This window comes from Aegilops tauschii, chromosome 4, assembly GCF_002575655.3.
Source record: "Aegilops tauschii subsp. strangulata cultivar AL8/78 chromosome 4, Aet v6.0, whole genome shotgun sequence".
NCBI classification, from domain to species: Eukaryota; Viridiplantae; Streptophyta; class Magnoliopsida; order Poales; family Poaceae; genus Aegilops; species Aegilops tauschii.
The window spans coordinates 3,264,841-3,288,849 of NC_053038.3; the positions used below are offsets into that span (position 1 = coordinate 3,264,841).

At 48.8% G+C, this 24,009-nt stretch overlaps 3 protein-coding genes across 3 annotated transcripts in view; 1 reads left to right on the forward strand and 2 right to left on the reverse strand.

Annotated features, from left to right (window-relative positions):
- The window catches only part of LOC109774312 (large ribosomal subunit protein uL1), a 259,374-nt gene that overhangs the window by 173,237 nt on the left and 62,128 nt on the right, over positions 1 to 24,009 (reverse strand). The gene's annotated exons all lie outside the window — the stretch shown is intronic.
- LOC141021438 (uncharacterized) lies at positions 2,836 to 7,688 on the reverse strand. The gene is made up of 3 exons (XM_073497298.1): positions 5,981 to 7,688; positions 3,635 to 4,717; positions 2,836 to 3,515 (listed from the first exon to the last, which is right to left on the reverse strand). The coding sequence occupies exons 1-3, from the start codon at positions 7,686 to 7,688 to the stop codon at positions 2,836 to 2,838; spliced, it is 3,471 nt and encodes a 1,156-aa protein (XP_073353399.1).
- LOC109774334 (3-ketoacyl-CoA synthase 5-like) lies at positions 17,740 to 19,218 on the forward strand. Its single transcript, XM_040386362.2, has one exon. The coding sequence runs from the start codon at positions 17,740 to 17,742 to the stop codon at positions 19,216 to 19,218; it is 1,479 nt and encodes a 492-aa protein (XP_040242296.2).

Here is a 24,009-nt window from a genome sequence, read left to right on the forward strand (position 1 = left end):
GTGAATGTTGATATTTTTTTAATATGTTTGGTTAAATAGTGATAGCTTAACTTTGGACAAAATTTATATGCAAACTAAAAAGGACCGGACCGATTATCGTCTTGAAGAATAAACCACTTGCTTGTGCACAGCATGGTGGGAAAGATAGACAAGTTTGACAGAGTAAAATCAGCCGTGCTGCATCAGATGTTGATGAACACAGGCTGCGACTTGTCTCTGTCTAGCTAGCTAAGTCCCGAGGCCAACCCAATAAATCATCAGTTGGGAGATGAATGTAGGAATCCGTTGGAATATGGATTCATGGCATGTAAGTGCGGGGGCACTCAGGACCCTGGTGCCTGTTTTTTTACTTTGGCTTTCGATTTTCAAAGTTTTACATCATTTTACCAAAAAATTTAAATTAAGTTCTGTTTTCATATTAGTATTTCTCGCGACCAACGCTTCCAATTAAGATCCATTTTAAATATATTTTGATGAATTTTGAAAAAATATGTTAAGGTTTAGTGCTTGGAACTTAGTACGAGTGACCGATAAAAATCCATTATTTTGTGTCTAGGACTAATAGAAAAAATTGCTTGAAACTATATCTCTCAAACTGGTTAAAACTTAGCATTTTAGATGCAAAAAACATAAGTTTCAAATGTTGAAACTCAAAACTTACTGTGCCATAATGCGGGATTAAACTACTGCGCGAATTGCAAAGCCAATTCAAAGTTCGTGTATTAAAAAAATAATGAAATTAAACAAAATTTCGCCAATTTAAAAAATGTTCATGAATAGAAAAATATACAAAAAATTCAAAAACTGTTCGTGACTTACAAAATAGTTTATTTAGTCATCACATGTTCGCTAATTCAAAAAATGGTCATGCATTTCAAAAAATATTCATGAATTTCATAAATTGTTCCATCAGTTTTCAGAACATTGTTGGTCCAGTCTAGAAATGTTCGCGGATTCAAGAAAATTGTAAAAAAATATCGAACGAATACCAAATTCACATGATTACTTATAACAAGACTTCTCCCATGTCCTGAAAAACAAACGTAACTACTCACAAATAATATTCATCTTCAAGATAAGAGGAGTTTTGAATAGCATTAAGGATCTGAACATATAATCTTACACCAAATAAACCAACTGGCATCAACTACAAGATGTAATCAACACTACTAGTAACCCACAAGTACCAATATGAGATTTTGAGACAAATATTGAATACCAGAGATGAACTAGGGTTTGAGATGATATAATGCTGGTGAAGATGTTGATTAAGATTGGTCCTTCCACGATGAGAGGAATGTTGGTGATTTCGATTGGTTTCGATTTTCCCCTTCCGGAGGGAAATATTCCCGGTAGAATCGCTCTGCTGGAGGGCAAAACTGCTCCTGCCTAAGTTTCGCCTCGAGATGGCGGTGTTTCATCCCAAAATTCCCCTCTTTAATTATTTTAGGGAAAATGACTTCATATAGCAGAAGGAGGGGGTCAGAGGCCAGCAGTGGGCCCCACATAGCATCAGGGCACGCCCAGGGGGTGATCGTGCCCTGTTGCCTTGTGGGCAATTGCTGGGCCCCCTCTGGTATTTATTTGTTCCACTATTTTTCATATATTCGACAAAAAATCCTCGTGAAGTTTCATGTCATTTGAAGCTTTGTAGAATAGGTATCTCTGTTGTAACTTTTTAGGTCCAGAATTCCAGCTGCCGGTAAGCTACCTCTCCATGTAAATCTTGCAAATTAAAAGACAAAAGACATTAGAATTGCATCATAAAGTGAAATAATGACTAAAAAGATTATAAATAACAGTAGAAACACATGATATAAAATGGATGTATCAGTAAGCAACGCTGCTCCTGCGGTGGTGACGTTTTGGAGCTTGATGAGGCAGCCGTCTACTGTCGTCCGCCACTTGCCATGGTCCCCTCGAAGCAAGGCTTTGATGCTTGGCTGGAAATCAGCTCACCGAAGCTCCCATCGAGCATACTGCCCATGCGCGCGGGCGCGCGCGCACACACACCCACCAACACACACGCACACACACACGGGAGACAAGTGTTTTGCGCCGTCCACAACTTGCGGCTTTTAATGTTTTCTTTCCTCCTTTTATTCTGGGTTACAAACAAACGTGCAGTGCCACGGTCTGACACATCTCACACCATCCAAAGAATAAATCATGCATGCACAAACTCGGGCTAAAGCGGTGCTGCAAACTAAAGTGGTAGCCTCAAACCGCTGCCATGGCAGCCAAAATCGATGCCATGGCAAGCAAAACAAGGTTGTTCTTATTCAACAGTCTGGTGACGACAACTTGTTAGAGTATACATACCATGTACTTGTATTGACGGTGTGGGCACCTTGTAAGCTAGTCAGCGCATATACCTGAGTAGTGGGCACGCAGGCTGCCCACAATCTATCCTGGTAATGGCCCACGATCACCCTCTGCAAACTGCATATAGTTGTTAAACAGATTAGGGTTTGGAACAATGCTCGATACCCTTGGTGGGTACGGCTGTCATATATTTATAAGAGGGAACCGTACAAATACAGTTATATTACAACACGTATATCTAATATATACTTAGTCTAACACCCTCCCTCAATCTTAACTATGTCCTGAAACACTCAGAAGGTTAAGATTGCGACGACATCCTTCAAAAGAAGGCAAGGGCAAGGGTTTAGTGTAAATATCAGCAAGCTGATCCTTCGAAGAAACAAACTTAATCTGAAGGAGCTTCTGAGCAACACGTTCCCTCACAAAATGATAGTCAACTTCGATGTGCTTCGTTCGGGCATGAAATACTGGATTAGATGAAAGGTATGTTGCACCGATGTTATCACACTAAAGAACAGGCGGCTGAGTTGGGGAGACCTTCAACTCTCGAAGCAATGACTGCACCCACATGATCTCAGCTGTGGCATTAGCAACAGCTTTGTACTCAGCTTCGGTACTACTCCGAGACACCTTAGCTTGCTTGCGAGCTTGCCAGGCGATCAAGTTAGGCCCAAACAACACAACATGTCCCCCCGTGGATCGCCGATCATCAGGACAACCAGCCCAGTCGGCATCAGAAAATGCTGAGATCAGTCCAGAACCCGCAGGCTGAAGATGGAGACCATATGAACCAGTGTGATGAACATAGCGCAAGATGCGCTTAACAGCTGACCAGTGAGAATCACGTGGTGCATGAAGATACTGGCACACACGGTTAACTGCAAATGATATGTCTGGTCGAGTAATGAGCAAGTACTGCAGTCCACCCACAATGCTGCGGTACTCTGTGGCATCCTCAGGAGCAAGCAAGTCACCAGCAAGAGCTGTCAGTTTGTCTGTAGCAGACATGGGAGTCGTAGCAGACTTGCACTGCAACATACCGGCACGACGCAGGAGATCCTGAGAGTACTTCTTCTGAGTAAGAGTCAAGCCACCATCAGAATGAAGAACCTCTAGGCCCAGAAAATAATGCAGTCTCCCAAGATCCTTAACAGCAAACTCAACACCAAGAGAGGACACAAGCCGATCTGTAGCAGAAGCAGACGAACTGACAAGGATGATGTCATCAACATATACCAGAATGTACATAGTCACCTCAGGTCGCTATAGAATAAACAGAGACGTGTCTGCTGTAGAAGGAACAAACCCATGCGCACGAAGAGCAGCGCCAAGACGGACATGCCATGCACGTGGGCCTGCTTCAAACCGTAGAGAGCTTTGACAAGGCGACATAAATGATGTGGCTGAGCAGGGTCAACAAAACCTGGTGGCTGACGCATATAAACCTCTTCTTCCAGAACTCCATGGAGAAAGGCATTCTGAACATCAAGCTGTCGAAGCGACCATCCGCGAGTAACAGCCAAAGAGAGAAGAACACGAATAGTAGTTGGTTTAATAACAGGACTGAATGTGTCTTCATAATCAATGCCATACCGTTGTTTGAACCCCTTGGCAACCAGGCGTGCCTTGTACCTCTCAATGGAGCCATCAGCATGTTTCTTCACCTTGAATACCCATTTAGAGTCAATGATATTAACACCAGATGGAGGTGAAACAAGACGCCAAGTGTTGTTTCTTTGAAGGGCATGAATCTCCTGCTCCATCGCAGCACGCCAATGCGGGATGCCAAGCGCCGCTCGAAAATGTCGTGGTTCAGTCGTAGGGTCAGCCTCAGCATGTGCCACATAGGCCGCAAGCCACGCGACAGTGCCGTCAGTGCGCTTCTTCGGTTGGAAGATGCCACTTTTGCTGCGAGTATGGGGACGCAGGACGACAGGCGGAGGTGGCGCTGGAGCTGCCATACCAGAGGAGCCACTATCCATCAGCGGCGAGGAGGACGCACCGGCGGGCGAGTCAACAGGCGCATCCGGTGGCACGGTCAGGGTCGGCGAAGACAGACCGGGCGTGATCGGCGTCGACGGACCAGGCAACGAAGACTCGGTGACCTGCGAGGCCTCCGGCTCAGGGGAGAGCGTCGCGGGTCCAGCCGGCCCGGCCGACAGCTCCGCAGGTTTGGCCGGCCCAGGCGACAGCGAGACCGCTGGCCCCGGCGACTTGGTCACCCCGTCGGATCCTCGTGCATGGGGCATGCACGCGTGATCGACGTCGGGGTCAAGCGGGGTAGTGGCGGAGGCAGCCTCGTCGAGCGCCTCATCCGGCGTAGCAGCAACTGGCGCAGTTGTGGCCATATCATCATCCAGAAGCTCAAGTGGAGCGCCTCGTCCAGTCCCTGCACCATGGTTAGGCAACAACAGAGGAGAATATGCAGCATCCACAAATTGATCAGGCAAAACTGGAAAAGAGTGCAACTCAGTGACGGGAGTATCGGTGGGTGATGTGAGCGTGGAAAACGGGAAGACGGTCTCATCGAACACAACATCACGAGAAATGTAAACACGATTTGACGGGATGTGAAGACACTTGTAACCTTTGTGGAGAGGACTGTACCCAAGAAACACACATTGTTTAGATCGATACTCAAGTTTATGCTTATTGTACGGACGAAGATGCGGCCAACACGCACAGCCAAACACTTTGAGGAGGGAGTAATTTGGAGTTTCATTAAGCAACACTTCGAGTGGAGACTTCATGTGAAGGCGTCGTGTGGGAATCCTGTTTATCAAAAAACAGGCAGTAACAAAAGCATCGCTCCAGAACTGAAACGGGACAGAGGCATGTGCAAGAAGTGTCAGGCCAGTTTCAACTATGTGACGGTGTTTGCGCTCAGCTGCACCGTTCTGCTGATGTGTATGAACACAAGACACATGGTGTGAGATGCCAAGCTTCTGAAAGAAGGTGTTAAGGTTACGATACTCACCCCCCCAGTCTGACTGAACATGGATAATTTTGTGCTTAAGCAATCGTTCAACATGTGCTTGAAATTGCATAAAGACATGAAACACATCAGATTTGCGCTTAATAAGATAAATCCAAGTAAAGCGACTGAAAGCATCGATGAAACTGACATAATAGTTGTGACCACTAACAGAAGTTTGGGCATAGCCCCACACGTCTGAAAACACAAGTTCAAGAGGAGCCGTGACAACACGACTTGATACAGAAAAAGGCAACTGATGACTCTTGCCTTGTTGACAAGCATCACACACTAGAAACTCCTTATTACTCGACTCAACAGGAAGATGATGGCGATGAAGCACATGGCGCACAATGGGAGTAGCGGGGTGGCCAAGGCGAGAGTGCCACTGCGACGACGACACCCGAACACCACTGAAAACTTGAGAGACTCGTGGCACATCAAGTGCGTATAAGCCGTCGCGAGCTCGACCACTAAGAAGAACGTCCCTCGTGTCCCGGTCCTTAACAAAAAAATGGAAAGGGTGAAACTCAACAAACACATTGTTGTCACGAGTTAATTTAGGAACCGAGAGTAAACTACGTGTGACTGAGGGAACACGAAGGACATCAAGCAGATGCAAGGTTTTAGTGGTACGTGAAAGAAGAGATGCCTGACCAACATGTGAGATGGGCATACCTGATCCATTGGTCGTGCGGACCTGATCGTGACCGGTGTAGGGCTGGCGAGTGGCCAGCTTGTCAAGCTGACTCATCAAATGGTCCGTAGCGCCCGTATCCATGTACCAGACAGGATCCACCGAGTATGAAGGAGTGAACCCGGGATCCGGTGTAGCGAGAGCAGCTTGCTTCTCATTGCCCTTCCCATTGTTCCCAATGCCAAGAAAATCTCGTTTAAAGCGACGATGGCAGCGAGACGCCAAGTGCCCCTCGATGCCGCAGAGTTGACACTCAACCCCACCACCACATGCCTCGCAGTGGAGCCGCTTGCGGCCAGCCGTCGGAGGTGGAGCGGGCGGACGGGGCTGGTTGCCTGAGGTCGGCGGCGCCTTCTGCTTGGCACCGCGGGCGCCCCCGCGGAGAGCAGCGTTCGCAGAAGGGCCCTCCGTGTAGACGCCAACGAAGCGGCGAGCAGCGAGCCTCTGTTCGGTGTTGAGAAGGCGTGCATAGAGATCGCGAGGCGGCATCGGTGTGTCACGTCCATTAATGTTTTCAACGAGAGAATCATAGTCCTCATCAAGCCCATTGAGAATGAACGAAGTAAACTCCTCATCACGAAGAGGCTTCCCAATAGACGACAGTGTATCAGCCAAACTTTTGACCTTGTTGAAGAAGGCCGTGACGGAGAGGTCATTTTTCTTGACCTCACCCAGCTGGTTACGAATGGCAGAGGAACGGGCCAGCGACTGCGAGGAAAAGCTGGAGTCGAGCGTGGCCCATGCATCCCTCGACGTCGCGGCAAAGACCACCATGCCGGCCACGGAGGGTGTGAGCGAGGACTGAATGGCACCCAGAATAGCTTGATCCTGAGCGATCCACCGACGATGAGCAGGGTTGGACACCATGACGGAGCCACCAGCGGCCGAGGGCACCGGAACCATGGCCGGGGGACACGGCAGTGTACCATCGACATACCCCTCAAGGTAGTGACTACGCATCAGCGGTAACACCTGAGCACGCCACAGGAGGTAGTTGTCAACAGAGAGCTTCACCGTCACCAGGTGAGCGAAGTGGAAAGGTCCTGGTTCAGCCACCGATGCGGAGAGCTGCGAGTCGTACGTCGGAGGAGCACTGTATGGAATCAGCGCATCGGCCGACGGAGACGTACGGTAGTGTTGGTGATGACCGTAGGGCGCGGTAGGAGGTACGCCATAGGGCTGCAGCGACGCGACGTGCGGCACAGAGACAGCGTAGGGCGCGCCATACGGCGCCTTGTAGGGCAGCGCGGAGGATGAAGCATACGGTGCCGGCACGACATACGGCGACGACGGCGCGACGTACGGCGCTAGATGCGGCCCACCGTACGGCATCTGGACGGGAGTGCCACGAGGGCCTGAGGCCGGCGGCGCAGCAGAGTTCGCAGCGGCGCCGTAAGGTAGCTGCGCGGGGACGCGATCCCGATTCTGCATGGGGGCACCGTACGCAAGCGATGGATTTCTGGATGGCTGCGCGGGATCAAACGCGTGCGACGCCAGGGCGGCATCACGGGCGATCGAAGGCGCGGGCGATCGGGGCGCTGGAGGACGCGACCCCGATGCGAACGGACGGGCCCAGGCGAGCGGGGTAGACGCCATGAACGGCGATTCCGTCGCCAGGGTTGATGGAGGCGGCGCGGCGGCAGAGGAAGCGGAAGCACGGCGCGGACCGAACGCGTCGTCTGATACCATGTTAAACAGATTAGGGTTTGGAACAATGCTCGATACCCTTGGTGGGTACGGCTGTCATATATTTATAAGAGGGAACCGTACAAATACAGTTATATTACAACACGTATATCTAATATATACTTAGTCTAACACCCTCCCTCAATCTTAACTATGTCCTGAAACACTCAGAAGGTTAAGATTGCGACGACATCCTTCAAAAGAAGGCAAGGGCAAGGGTTTAGTGTAAATATCAGCAAGCTGATCCTTCGAAGAAACAAACTTAATCTGAAGGAGCTTCTGAGCAACACGTTCCCTCACAAAATGATAGTCAACTTCGATGTGCTTCGTTCGGGCATGAAATACTGGATTAGATGAAAGGTATGTTGCACCGATGTTATCACACTAAAGAACAGGCGGCTGAGTTGGGGAGACCTTCAACTCTCGAAGCAATGACTGCACCCACATGATCTCAGCTGTGGCATTAGCAACAGCTTTGTACTCAGCTTCGGTACTACTCCGAGACACCTTAGCTTGCTTGCGAGCTTGCCAGGCGATCAAGTTAGGCCCAAACAACACAACATGTCCCCCCGTGGATCGCCGATCATCAGGACAACCAGCCCAGTCGGCATCAGAAAATGCTGAGATCAGTCCAGAACCCGCAGGCTGAAGATGGAGACCATATGAACCAGTGTGATGAACATAGCGCAAGATGCGCTTAACAGCTGACCAGTGAGAATCACGTGGTGCATGAAGATACTGGCACACACGGTTAACTGCAAATGATATGTCTGGTCGAGTAATGAGCAAGTACTGCAGTCCACCCACAATGCTGCGGTACTCTGTGGCATCCTCAGGAGCAAGCAAGTCACCAGCAAGAGCTGTCAGTTTGTCTGTAGCAGACATGGGAGTCGTAGCAGACTTGCACTGCAACATACCGGCACGACGCAGGAGATCCTGAGAGTACTTCTTCTGAGTAAGAGTCAAGCCACCATCAGAATGAAGAACCTCTAGGCCCAGAAAATAATGCAGTCTCCCAAGATCCTTAACAGCAAACTCAACACCAAGAGAGGACACAAGCCGATCTGTAGCAGAAGCAGACGAACTGACAAGGATGATGTCATCAACATATACCAGAATGTACATAGTCACCTCAGGTCGCTATAGAATAAACAGAGACGTGTCTGCTGTAGAAGGAACAAACCCATGCGCACGAAGAGCAGCGCCAAGACGGACATGCCATGCACGTGGGCCTGCTTCAAACCGTAGAGAGCTTTGACAAGGCGACATAAATGATGTGGCTGAGCAGGGTCAACAAAACCTGGTGGCTGACGCATATAAACCTCTTCTTCCAGAACTCCATGGAGAAAGGCATTCTGAACATCAAGCTGTCGAAGCGACCATCCGCGAGTAACAGCCAAAGAGAGAAGAACACGAATAGTAGTTGGTTTAATAACAGGACTGAATGTGTCTTCATAATCAATGCCATACCGTTGTTTGAACCCCTTGGCAACCAGGCGTGCCTTGTACCTCTCAATGGAGCCATCAGCATGTTTCTTCACCTTGAATACCCATTTAGAGTCAATGATATTAACACCAGATGGAGGTGAAACAAGACGCCAAGTGTTGTTTCTTTGAAGGGCATGAATCTCCTGCTCCATCGCAGCACGCCAATGCGGGATGCCAAGCGCCGCTCGAAAATGTCGTGGTTCAGTCGTAGGGTCAGCCTCAGCATGTGCCACATAGGCCGCAAGCCACGCGACAGTGCCGTCAGTGCGCTTCTTCGGTTGGAAGATGCCACTTTTGCTGCGAGTATGGGGACGCAGGACGACAGGCGGAGGTGGCGCTGGAGCTGCCATACCAGAGGAGCCACTATCCATCAGCGGCGAGGAGGACGCACCGGCGGGCGAGTCAACAGGCGCATCCGGTGGCACGGTCAGGGTCGGCGAAGACAGACCGGGCGTGATCGGCGTCGACGGACCAGGCAACGAAGACTCGGTGACCTGCGAGGCCTCCGGCTCAGGGGAGAGCGTCGCGGGTCCAGCCGGCCCGGCCGACAGCTCCGCAGGTTTGGCCGGCCCAGGCGACAGCGAGACCGCTGGCCCCGGCGACTTGGTCACCCCGTCGGATCCTCGTGCATGGGGCATGCACGCGTGATCGACGTCGGGGTCAAGCGGGGTAGTGGCGGAGGCAGCCTCGTCGAGCGCCTCATCCGGCGTAGCAGCAACTGGCGCAGTTGTGGCCATATCATCATCCAGAAGCTCAAGTGGAGCGCCTCGTCCAGTCCCTGCACCATGGTTAGGCAACAACAGAGGAGAATATGCAGCATCCACAAATTGATCAGGCAAAACTGGAAAAGAGTGCAACTCAGTGACGGGAGTATCGGTGGGTGATGTGAGCGTGGAAAACGGGAAGACGGTCTCATCGAACACAACATCACGAGAAATGTAAACACGATTTGACGGGATGTGAAGACACTTGTAACCTTTGTGGAGAGGACTGTACCCAAGAAACACACATTGTTTAGATCGATACTCAAGTTTATGCTTATTGTACGGACGAAGATGCGGCCAACACGCACAGCCAAACACTTTGAGGAGGGAGTAATTTGGAGTTTCATTAAGCAACACTTCGAGTGGAGACTTCATGTGAAGGCGTCGTGTGGGAATCCTGTTTATCAAAAAACAGGCAGTAACAAAAGCATCGCTCCAGAACTGAAACGGGACAGAGGCATGTGCAAGAAGTGTCAGGCCAGTTTCAACTATGTGACGGTGTTTGCGCTCAGCTGCACCGTTCTGCTGATGTGTATGAACACAAGACACATGGTGTGAGATGCCAAGCTTCTGAAAGAAGGTGTTAAGGTTACGATACTCACCCCCCCAGTCTGACTGAACATGGATAATTTTGTGCTTAAGCAATCGTTCAACATGTGCTTGAAATTGCATAAAGACATGAAACACATCAGATTTGCGCTTAATAAGATAAATCCAAGTAAAGCGACTGAAAGCATCGATGAAACTGACATAATAGTTGTGACCACTAACAGAAGTTTGGGCATAGCCCCACACGTCTGAAAACACAAGTTCAAGAGGAGCCGTGACAACACGACTTGATACAGAAAAAGGCAACTGATGACTCTTGCCTTGTTGACAAGCATCACACACTAGAAACTCCTTATTACTCGACTCAACAGGAAGATGATGGCGATGAAGCACATGGCGCACAATGGGAGTAGCGGGGTGGCCAAGGCGAGAGTGCCACTGCGACGACGACACCCGAACACCACTGAAAACTTGAGAGACTCGTGGCACATCAAGTGCGTATAAGCCGTCGCGAGCTCGACCACTAAGAAGAACGTCCCTCGTGTCCCGGTCCTTAACAAAAAAATGGAAAGGGTGAAACTCAACAAACACATTGTTGTCACGAGTTAATTTAGGAACCGAGAGTAAACTACGTGTGACTGAGGGAACACGAAGGACATCAAGCAGATGCAAGGTTTTAGTGGTACGTGAAAGAAGAGATGCCTGACCAACATGTGAGATGGGCATACCTGATCCATTGGTCGTGCGGACCTGATCGTGACCGGTGTAGGGCTGGCGAGTGGCCAGCTTGTCAAGCTGACTCATCAAATGGTCCGTAGCGCCCGTATCCATGTACCAGACAGGATCCACCGAGTATGAAGGAGTGAACCCGGGATCCGGTGTAGCGAGAGCAGCTTGCTTCTCATTGCCCTTCCCATTGTTCCCAATGCCAAGAAAATCTCGTTTAAAGCGACGATGGCAGCGAGACGCCAAGTGCCCCTCGATGCCGCAGAGTTGACACTCAACCCCACCACCACATGCCTCGCAGTGGAGCCGCTTGCGGCCAGCCGTCGGAGGTGGAGCGGGCGGACGGGGCTGGTTGCCTGAGGTCGGCGGCGCCTTCTGCTTGGCACCGCGGGCGCCCCCGCGGAGAGCAGCGTTCGCAGAAGGGCCCTCCGTGTAGACGCCAACGAAGCGGCGAGCAGCGAGCCTCTGTTCGGTGTTGAGAAGGCGTGCATAGAGATCGCGAGGCGGCATCGGTGTGTCACGTCCATTAATGTTTTCAACGAGAGAATCATAGTCCTCATCAAGCCCATTGAGAATGAACGAAGTAAACTCCTCATCACGAAGAGGCTTCCCAATAGACGACAGTGTATCAGCCAAACTTTTGACCTTGTTGAAGAAGGCCGTGACGGAGAGGTCATTTTTCTTGACCTCACCCAGCTGGTTACGAATGGCAGAGGAACGGGCCAGCGACTGCGAGGAAAAGCTGGAGTCGAGCGTGGCCCATGCATCCCTCGACGTCGCGGCAAAGACCACCATGCCGGCCACGGAGGGTGTGAGCGAGGACTGAATGGCACCCAGAATAGCTTGATCCTGAGCGATCCACCGACGATGAGCAGGGTTGGACACCATGACGGAGCCACCAGCGGCCGAGGGCACCGGAACCATGGCCGGGGGACACGGCAGTGTACCATCGACATACCCCTCAAGGTAGTGACTACGCATCAGCGGTAACACCTGAGCACGCCACAGGAGGTAGTTGTCAACAGAGAGCTTCACCGTCACCAGGTGAGCGAAGTGGAAAGGTCCTGGTTCAGCCACCGATGCGGAGAGCTGCGAGTCGTACGTCGGAGGAGCACTGTATGGAATCAGCGCATCGGCCGACGGAGACGTACGGTAGTGTTGGTGATGACCGTAGGGCGCGGTAGGAGGTACGCCATAGGGCTGCAGCGACGCGACGTGCGGCACAGAGACAGCGTAGGGCGCGCCATACGGCGCCTTGTAGGGCAGCGCGGAGGATGAAGCATACGGTGCCGGCACGACATACGGCGACGACGGCGCGACGTACGGCGCTAGATGCGGCCCACCGTACGGCATCTGGACGGGAGTGCCACGAGGGCCTGAGGCCGGCGGCGCAGCAGAGTTCGCAGCGGCGCCGTAAGGTAGCTGCGCGGGGACGCGATCCCGATTCTGCATGGGGGCACCGTACGCAAGCGATGGATTTCTGGATGGCTGCGCGGGATCAAACGCGTGCGACGCCAGGGCGGCATCACGGGCGATCGAAGGCGCGGGCGATCGGGGCGCTGGAGGACGCGACCCCGATGCGAACGGACGGGCCCAGGCGAGCGGGGTAGACGCCATGAACGGCGATTCCGTCGCCAGGGTTGATGGAGGCGGCGCGGCGGCAGAGGAAGCGGAAGCACGGCGCGGACCGAACGCGTCGTCTGATACCATGTTAAACAGATTAGGGTTTGGAACAATGCTCGATACCCTTGGTGGGTACGGCTGTCATATATTTATAAGAGGGAACAGTACAAATACAGTTATATTACAACACGTATATCTAATATATACTTAGTCTAACAATAGTCACATCCGAATAGCTAATCAAAGTGTGTTGAATCCCATATTCTTCCTCTTTTTCATCATGGTATCAGATATCGCCGAACAGATCAATCCCTTTGCTCTTGTCGTTGATCCCGCTTCCGCCGTTACGGGCAACACCTCTAGCCCTTCTTCCTCCCCTGCTGCTGACTGTGCCGGTGCTCCCAAAGTCACAATACTACCTTCACCAGCCCTCTTCATTGCCGTCCCTGTTGCTGCCGTCGCACCTGCACTGCTCGTGTCCCCTCTCCTCTTGTAGGTTCTCCAGACGATCGATATCTGCCGTCATGTCCCAATCACCCTCGACCTCCTCGCCGGCAACTACGCATAGTGGCGCCGTCACTTCGACACGGCAATTGGCATATTCGGTCTTCGCGACCATGTCGGCCAGCACAGAAAAAAACTAAATTGGAGGAACACATGAAGGCAGACATACGACACGTATAGCTGCCGAGGTTGGCCAGCGAAATGTACAGAGTTGGCATCGCCACCTCCATGTTGCTGCATGCTTAGCTGTGCCTGCGCGGTACCTTCTTTTTCCTCCCGCTTGTTTATGCAACGTACCATATTAATTAGTTTTCAAGATACTCCCTCTGTCTCATAATAAAAGATGTTTTTTGGCACTACACTAGTATAAAAAACGTCATGCATTACGGGACAACGGGAGTAATTGCTACTGCATTTTATAAAGTGTATTGGTGCGAGAGAGGCGTTTTGGTGGCCGAGCTACTTGCAGGCCGGTATCTGCGCCGTGTAATACAGCGTCACGATGAGTGCTGACTTGTTTTCTCGCGTGTATACGCTGACTGTTAAGTTGAAATACACTAGTGCCATGGGCTGGGGTGCCTCCCCATTGTACGTGGGCCTCGGGTACACATGGTTACGCATGCACTGCCTGCTGGGCTGGGTCGAAAATGGCGACTGGGAGTCTATGACGACTGGGAGGAGTGTCGGAGACAGGTTCACCGTTTCAGCGGTAACAGTTACAAAGGGTACACCACTAGGACGGAGGCGGAATCTAGACCTTCCGAGCAGAAGAAGGCACGGGTGGTGAGAGGAGGAGGAGGAGAAGCTAGGGGGATGGGGAAGGGAGGGAGGGGACGTACGTGCTGGGGCGGGGCGGCGAAGGAGCGGCGGGCGCGGGGGCGGCGGCGCGAGGGAGCTGCAGTGGTGGGGGCGGCGGGGGTGGAGTCCGGCGGGGGTCGGGGCGGCGGCGTCGAGGCAGCGCAAGACCACAGCGGCGGACGACGTGCAGGCGCGGCGGACGGAGGGGGCGGAGCAAGGGGGCGGCGGCGTACGGTTGGGGTCGAGTGGGGGATCTGGCGAGGGAGGGAGGGAGGCCACAATGCGAGGGGAACAAGTACGTCGATTCTAATGGCGCACCTCCCCCTGGTGCGCCATAAGTACGTCGATTCTAATGGCACACCTCCCCCTGGCGCGCCATTAGAATTTTGTTTTACTTACTAGCCCGACTGGTCAGGTTATATTCCACCTAACCCTATCTCCATCAAAACACGCCCACTAGCCCGACTGGTCAGCACGCAGCACACACTAGGAGGTCCTGGGTTCGATTCCCAGGCTCCCCAATTTTTGTTTTTATGCATTTAAAATGCTGTTTGATATTTATTTGTGTTTAAATATGTTCAAACTTGTTTAAATCATAACAATAATATTTTTTTATAAAAACAGTAATGATTTTTTTAAAAATATCATCAAATTTGTTATTTGAAAATATAATCAAATTTGCTTTTTTTTGCAAATTTAGTTGCATTCATTTGTGACGGTGGAGCGGGCCGGGGATGGTGCGGGGGTCGTCGGCGACGGCCGGTGGAGCGGGGGAGGGTGCGGTGGGTCGTCGGCGACAGTGGAGTGGGGGAGGGTGCGGGCCGGGGGTCGGCGGCGGCGGCCGGTGGAGCGGGGGAGGGAAATATTCTTTCTCTCCGAAACCACCTGCCCCGCGAGATATCCGAAACCGAGATAGTCGTGCACCGTCGTGAGCAGTGCGGCTCTCATAGGGAAATATTCTTTCTCTGCGGCGTCCCACGTATCAACCAACTGCCCCAGGTGCGCCATTAGTAGTTTTGCAAAAAAGTAAAAAATTAAAAAAAATATTGTAGTGGCGCACTATGTTCCTGGTGCGCCATTACTAGTTACAACTAGTAATGGCGCACTATGTCCTGGTGCGCCATTAGTATGTCTGGCAAAATAAAAAAATAAAATTTGTTACTAATGGCGCACCGTGTGTCTGGTGCGCCATTAGTGTATTTCACACTAATGGCGCACCAGCACATGGTGCGCCACTGCTACATACCAATGGCGCACCACATATCTGGTGCGCCATTAGTGGCCATTTCATCTATAGCCCTTTTCCTAGTAGTGTAATACAAAATCGTCATCGAACTTTAAGCGTGCGGACCCTACGGGTTCGAGAACTATGTAGACATGACCGAGACACCTCTCTGGTCAATAACCAATAGCGGAACCTGGATGCTCATATTGGTTTCTACATATTCTATGAAGATATTTATCGGTCAAACTGTAATGACAACATATGTTATTTCCTTTGTCATCGGTATGTTACTTGCCCCAGATTTCATCGTCGGTATCTTCATACCTAGTTCAATCTTGTTATCGGCAAGTCTATTTACTCGTTCCGTAAAACATCATCCCATAACTAACTCATTAGTCACATTGCTTGCAAGGTTTATTATGATGTGTATTACCAAGAGGGCCCAAAGATACCTCTCCGATACTCGGAGTAACAAATCCTAATCTTGATCTATGCCAACCCAACAAACACCTTTGGAGATACATGTAGAGCATCTTTTTAATCACCCAGTTACGTTGTGACGTTTGATAGCACACAAGGTACTCCTCCGGTATCCGGGAGTTGCATAATCTCATAGTCGAAGGAATATGTATTTGACATGAAGAAAGCAATAGAAATAAAACAGAACGATCAACATGCTAAGCTAACGGATGGGTCTTGTCCATCATCCTAATGATGTGATCCCATTCATCAAATGACAATAAATGTCTATGGTTAGGAAACTTAACCATATTTGATTAACGATCTAGTCTAGTAGAGGCTTACTAGGGACACAGTGTTTTGTCTATGTATCCACACATGTATCAAGTTTCCGGTTAATACATTTCTAGCATGAATAATAAACATTTGTCATGATATAAGAAAATATAAAATAACAACTTTATTATTGCCTCTAGGGCATATTTCCTTCAAGAAAAACCTATTACTTAATGAACATGTCATTAGCAAATTATATGTGATATGTGAGACATGTAGAAGGTAATATCTTTGTAGTATAATGATTTACAGGCATGATTGGAATATTTGAAGGTTAAAAAACAATGCTACAATACAAAATGCACATAAGTATTCGGGTCTAATTAATAATCACTTCGAGTTTTTACTCGAGAGTGCATAGGCCAGTTGACATGCTGTTCGTTAGCTTTCAGTATAACTCTACAACTCCATGGGCACGGGGTCAGGGAGGCCTGTGCGCACGGGGTTGCTTGGGAGATGTTGTCTTCTTTGCGTAGGTTGCCCTCATCTTCCTTGTGGCCTTGGGGTCCTTCTCCTATGCCTTTGGGATGTTCTTTAGCTGCTTCGCGGAGGTCATCTTCGTACCTAATGACACATAGCACTCTTTGGTGAGGTAGCATCCAAGTTCCATCCATATCCATATATATCTCGTAGAGGAGTGAGTTCACCTCGATTTCGTTGGCACGTGCGTGAGCTCTTGTCATAGGTCCACGTGGTGCTTGATGAGTTGGTGTAGAGTCTATGAGGATGACCGAAGGATGCTCCGCGTCATATTACCTCTTGTTTCTACACTTACCCTACAACAAATGCCTACCTCCTTTAATTACTTGAACACATTTTGTGAGCTTGTGGACAGAGAGCGTTCGTACGTGGACACACAAGGCACGCATTAAAAAAATGGGTGGGTGGAAGTTGGCTGTATGTATTCATTAATTACCGTGCAAATTTGAATTTCAATTATAGTATTTTTTTCAAAATTTTCAATTATAGTACTTCCTCTATTTTTATATACAAGGTCACAAACTTAGATTACAGATATGTAGCTAAAAATTTAGTGAGTAGATTGCAAGCTAGCATTTTTTTTTATTTACTGGAATCATTAATACGTTACATGCATGCAAGGAAGGAATAGAAAAATGAGTGGATGTGGAGTGAGTAAGTATTAAACATGTTGCTAGTATGAGGAAATACGAAAATGCTAAACCTACGAAAGAGCCCCCCCCCCCCCTCCCCCGCGATTTACAGGGAGTTGGGCCCCTCACTCCTCTAAACACGAAACCTATTCTTTCACGTTGGCCAATACGTATACTTAAGTAGTTCCTTTACGTAAGTGTACCATTGCCAGAGAAAATATCATTAATTTTTGCCTCGATTAGTGTTGATGGTCATGTATCGATGTAAAATGTATTTTTTATAGTGCCTTGTATAAGTAAATGGAGGGAGTATGGATTCCTTCACGCAACCTACATAAGTTTTACGATAAATTTCCAATAAAATCTCCATAAATTCCCAATAAAATTCTCCACGCCGCCTCGTGTCTATAAATAACACCTCCGGCTGGTCAGAGAACTTGGAGCTTTGGACTGGCTAGCTGTTAAACACCATGGGCTTTTCACCGCATGCGAAGCATTTCCTAGGCATTGTTATCTTGTTGCTTGCATGCACCATCGTCCACAACGCGACAGAGCTGAGTCTTCCCATGCTGCTCCTGCGCTGGTTTCACGATTTCCCATACACCCACCACCTCCTCCTGATGGGTCTTCTTCCCGCCACCGTGGCCGCCATATTCCTGACCATGAAGTTGCGTCCTTGTACCGCATACCTCATCGACTATGCTTGCTTTAAGGGTAGTACCAACTGCCGCGTCCCGATTTCCACCTTCATCGAGCATATGCACCTGACACCGTTCTTGGACGGTCGCAGCATCAAGTTCATGACGCGCGTGCTGGAACGCAGTGGCATCGGCAACGAGTCGAACCTGCCCCCCACTATCCACTACATCCCCGTGTACCGAAGCTTGATGGAAGCCCGTGCTGAAGCAGAGCTGGTCGTCTTCTCTGCCATTGACGACCTGTTCGCGAAGACTGGCGTCGCCCCTGACGCCGTGAGCATACTCGTCGTCAACTGCAGCGTATTCGCCCCAATGCCGTCCATCAGCGACCTGATCGTGAGCAGATACAAGCTCCACCATGACATCCGCTGCCTAAACCTATCAGGCATGGGGTGTAGCGCGGGTGTGACGGCGGTGGGCCTCGCGACCAGGCTACTGCAGGCGACGCGGCGGCAACATGGTGCGCCGTTCGCTATGGTCGTCTCCACGGAAACGCTCACCTCCAACTTCTACGAGGGCAAGGAGCGGCCCATGCAGCTGTCCAACATGCTATTCCGCGTGGGCGGCGCTGCCGCGCTCCTGTCCACGTCCAAGGAAAAGGCGCGGTTCCGTCTCAGGCACTTCGTGCGAACCATCACGGGTGCCGCAAGTGATGCCGCCTACAAGTGTATCTTCCAGGAGGAGGATGCCGAGGGACACTTAGGGATGAACCTGTCCAAGGACCTCCCGGCCGTCGCGGCGGACGCTCTAAAGGCCAACATCACTGCCATCGGCCCCCTCGTCCTGCCACTCGCCGAGCAGCTGCTCTTTGCATTACATGCAGCAGCGTCTTTCGTATGGAGCAAGCTGCCCATCGACACCAAGCGGGTCTTCAGGCCGTACGTCCCGGATTTCCGCAAGGCTTTCGATCACTTCTGCATCCACACAGGGGGCCCTACGGCGATCGATGGTGTACAGCGCATCCTCGGGCTATCGGACGAACACGTGGAGCCGGCGCGCATGACCCTAAACAGGTTTGGGAACACATCAAGCAGCTCAGTGTGGTACGAGCTGGCGTACGTCGAGGCCAAGGGCCGGATGTCCAAGGCTGATCGTGTTTGGATGATTGGGTTTGGGTCCGGGTTTGAGTGCGTTAGCGCTGTCTGGGAGTGCATTCGGCCGGCGGACGACCCGGACAAAGCATGGGCTGAGTGCATACATCGATACCCGGCCGGTGAGCATTCCCGTGCGCCGGAGATCATCGAATGCTAGCTAGCGCGCTCAACCACGAACGTAACCCCAGCGTTGTGCAGTGCGCATTATACTCCCTTCGTTTCAAAATAAATGTCAAGGTTTCAGTTCAAATACTCACTCGGTTTGAAAATAAGTGTTGTAATTTTAGTTCAAGTTTGAACCGAAAGCACAAAACTTATTTTGAAATGAAATTAGAACTGAAACCAGGACACATATTTTAGAACGGAGGGAGTATACTAATAGGGTGTACGTGGAGCAATAATCATTGTGTATGCCAGTGCAGTGTGTGTTATAATTAAGCTCAAGGGCTTAGATGTCTGGATATTTTATGCATGCATGTATACTACTTCCTCAATGATTATTAGCGCAGCTGCACTAATTGGATGCATCGAGTGAACCGTCACGTGCACTGTCTGATCTTAATCAATAGCTACGCGCTGGCGGAAACTGTCAGCTCATGTGACGTGCATTTATTTCACGCGTTGTCAGGTGGTGGATGGCCGTACATAACGATTAGCGGCATGGACGTGCTGATGTCAATGAGTTCTTCAAAACTAGACGTCGTATGGATATGTTTCGATGACCTTTTTTAAAAAGCAACTCAACGTTAGTGCTAAAGAAAAAAAACTTCCTTGCATGATGTGTACTACTGAATTAATCTAGCAAATATATCGTAGACAACATAGAAATTATGGCAGACTAATTTTCACCATATATAGGCCACAAAACATCATCGGTAAGCAACTTTGGCATTAAATGGAGGCAACTTTGGACACCAAACGAGGTAACACGTGTTACGAAGTTACATTGAACATATATTATGCATAAACGGTCCTATTATCGCATATCCATGTTTTATAAAAGGAGGTAAATAATTTCTCCTAGTTTTCTATCATGGTTGTGAAGTTGGCTATAGCATAACATGTCGAATGAATTAGGATTAATACTACAAAGCAAATAAAGCAGTCAACTTTACTTCAATGAAACGAACTAATTAGCATGGATAGGAAGCTAATTATCGATAGTGAAAAGTTGAAAACAGAGGTTGGTAACATCACATTATTTTCAAAATCAACTTTTCCTGTTATGAGAGGCAACTTTGGTGCTACTATTCGGCAACTTCAATTCATTTTATGTCATAGTTAATTTTGTCTAACATTCTCATAACTTGCTCACTGTGACTTCTAAGTTTCCTATCGTTGATGATCGTATATTAAGATATTGCTGATAAATCCCTTACAATACTATGAATTAGTCTACTGTTGATGCTCAGTCGCCTATCATTGCTAGTTAGTTGGCTATTGTGGATGCTATTGTTGTTTCACATTTGCTAATTAGTTGCCTACCTATGATGTCCACTTGCATGTCAGCCCTAAGTAGTTGTGTAAAGTACTATAAAAAGTTTCTCATCGTCAATGCTCAAGTTGTCTATTATTTGGAGCATAGTGTTAGAATACTTACTGTTACGGTAGGCAACTTCGAGGTGAATCCAGTTAACTTGGTAGTCATGGCAATTAATTTAGAAGGATTTCCCGCTCATAGACAACCATACTAGAAAAAAAGTTGTTTTTCCATAGCACTAAAGTTGCCTCCATAGCACCCAAATTGATGTTTAGATATGATGTGTGGATCCTAAATTAGAATTTAAGTTAGAAAAATAAGGTAGTTAACTTCACTCCACTAAAAGCAACTAGGTAGCAATGATAGGCAACTAATTAGCAGCAACGAACAACTTGGAAACAGAGGTAGATAACATCACACCACTTTTCATAAGCAACTTTCCTTCTATGAGAGACAACTTTAATGCTACAAATAGGCAACTTCACTACATTTTGTGCCCTAGTTAATTTATTCTAATATTCTCCAAACTTTCTTAATATGACTTCTAAGGTGTCTACCGTTGATGCTCCTATGTCATTGTTTATATATATCATAATAATATGAATTCGTCTACCATTGATGCTTAGTTGTCTATCATTTATATTTGCCTATCGTTTGTTCCAGTTGCCTAACTCCTAATTAGTTACCTACTAATGATGCCTAGTTGCATGTTATTGCTAATTAGTTGCCTGTAAAATTGTCAAATGATGTGCATTGTCGTTACTCAAGTTGCCTATACTCCTAAGCATAGTGTTGGGATACTCACTACTTATGGTAGGCAACTTAAAGGTGAAGCTAGTCAACTTAGTGTCGTGGTTACCAACTTAGAAGGATTTTCCGCTCATAGGCAGTCGTACTAGGAAAATAAGAAGTTGCTTTCCTATATCCATTATATATACCCATGTAAGCTCTAATTTGGAATCTTCTCATATCCATTATATATTTATTTTTAAAGCAAGAGACACATAAGCACCATATTCAGGTATTTTTAAACAACTATTCGGTCTTAAAATAAATTTTCACAAAAGTGTTTTTGTCAGGCCATAGGGAAGAAGAGTCAGTCCAACCAACTGTTCGGACGTGAGGTGAGATACTTACGTTTACGTACCTTGGAATCCCATTCATCACAGTAAGCTCACTAATAAGGAAAACAAAATTATTGAAGACCGCTTCTAAAAGAAGCTCACTAATAATGTTTTATCCTCTTCATTGTTGTCCGCGCTACTGCTACGGCACTACAGCTAAATGTTAGCAGTAGCGTGGGTCTGCCGCGCTACTGATATACCTACATAGAAGTAGCGCTTCTTCTACAACGCGCTACTGGTAGCTACTAGCAGAGTGCCTCTCTATACGCGCTACTACTATTATTATTCTATTTCTTTTCTGTTTTATGTCATATTCATAAACCATTATACAAGTTTTCATACAGTATCAATTTAGAGATTATTTTTGCATCATAATGAGTTATTATATCATCGGGCGAAAGAACCGTGGATTAGTTTCAAGTGAATGGATCTGAAGTGACCAAGTCATGGATTAGCGTGACTTGGTCAGTTTGGATCCATCCACTGGAAACTAATCCGCGGTTCTTTGAACCAATGATATAATAACTCATCATCATCATCATCATCATCATCTTCATCATCATCATCATCATCATCATAATATCATTAACAACTTATCATCATAATACATCATCAACTCTAACACATTGTACCACATAATAACAACTTCTCATCATCATCAAAGTCATAATCAACACTAACTAGTTGTTCTTAATACCTAGGACCTACTCCTCTCTCCTAGGTAAAATACCATAAAAGAGATAAATCGGTCCATCTCCATAATGGTAACGCCCACACGTGTGACATGTTTGCACATCGCCCACACGCCTTGATCCAGGTTGATTTTGTTTTGCACGAATCCGAAAGAAATCTGTAAGAATCTGAGTGCCAAGTTGGCATCATCGTGTGTGTGCGCATTGAAGAGTTTACCCACACGCCCCGCAGCACGTGGTTTGCCAGTTGCGCACACAACCACCACCTAGTCCGCGGCGCGTGTGGGCGAACTGCTTTTCCTCGACACGACACTCGTACGTTGTTGGATGGTAACTGCAGTTGCGCGTACGTGGCAACTAGGTAAACACACATGGCAACTATGATTCGTTGCTAGACGACAACTGCAGTTGCGCGTGCGTGGCAACCAGAGTAAACACACATGGCAACTATGATTAACCATACATGGCAACTATGGTTGGACCACACCTGGAAACTAGGTAAACACACATGACAACTATTGTTTGACCATATGTGGCAAGTAGTTAATCACACACGGCAACTATGGTTTGCATACACGCGGCTACTACCATAAATTAGACATGGTAACTATAGTTAACCAAAACAGAGAGAGTTTCTATGCTTTTACAACTGCATTTGTCATCCCGGATAATTACATCTGCCATTCCGGATGACAACTAAATAGTCATCCCGCGGGTACCTAACGAAGCCGCGTCAGGACGTGTGGGCATATTTGCTTCGTGCCACACGCGCGGAGTGAGGATGAGTAATACTTGTTGGGCGTGTGGCACGAAGTAGCTGCGCCCACACGTGTGAACAATTCTAATGTTCGCCCACACACAACCCTTGTGGGCTGCCTCTTGCTCACACCACACATAGTGTGTGACCGAATGTCTAGTATGCCACACGTGTGGGCGTTATCAGGACCCTTTTATTTTTGACCGTTCGATGAAGATCTGGTGGTCCTGATGAAAGTGACCGAGTCGCATGAAATTTTCAGGTAACTGTCGTATAGGCAAATGGTTTATACTACACCATGAGACCATCACTAATCTATGTTTCAGATGGCTGTTTTGTACTGTCACCAACGTAGTGTTTCTACTTAACTATTTTGGTCTGACGCGACATATGCATGTGAGTACAGCTTCGGCGTTGGGGATGCGGACGCCGGTGGCCTACAAGGCGCGGCAGCGGGCGTCGCAGGAGGCGCTCGCGCGCGGCATGAACTTCGCCGTCAGCGGTGCCGGCGTGCTCGACACCGGCAACTTCGCAGATCGACCTCTTCCAGGCCATGCACCACAGCCAGCAGCGGGACTGCAGCAAGCGTACGGTGCTCGTCGTCGTCTCGGGCAATGACTACGCCTACGCTGCCGACAAGGACAACGGCACCAGCGTATGTGGTCACCATGCAATCCAACAAACCTTACCCATGACCGACCGACTGACTGACTGAGTATTGTAATGCTCTCCCTGTGTAGGCGGCGATCGCTTACATCCCGACGGTGGTGCGGGAGCTCCGGGAGTAGCTCCGGCGGCTGCGCAACAAGGCGGGTATGCGCAGGGTGGTGGTGACAGCGGGAGTCCTGGACTAAGGGGTTCTTGGACGTCCGGCCTGTTGTCCATGGACTGGACT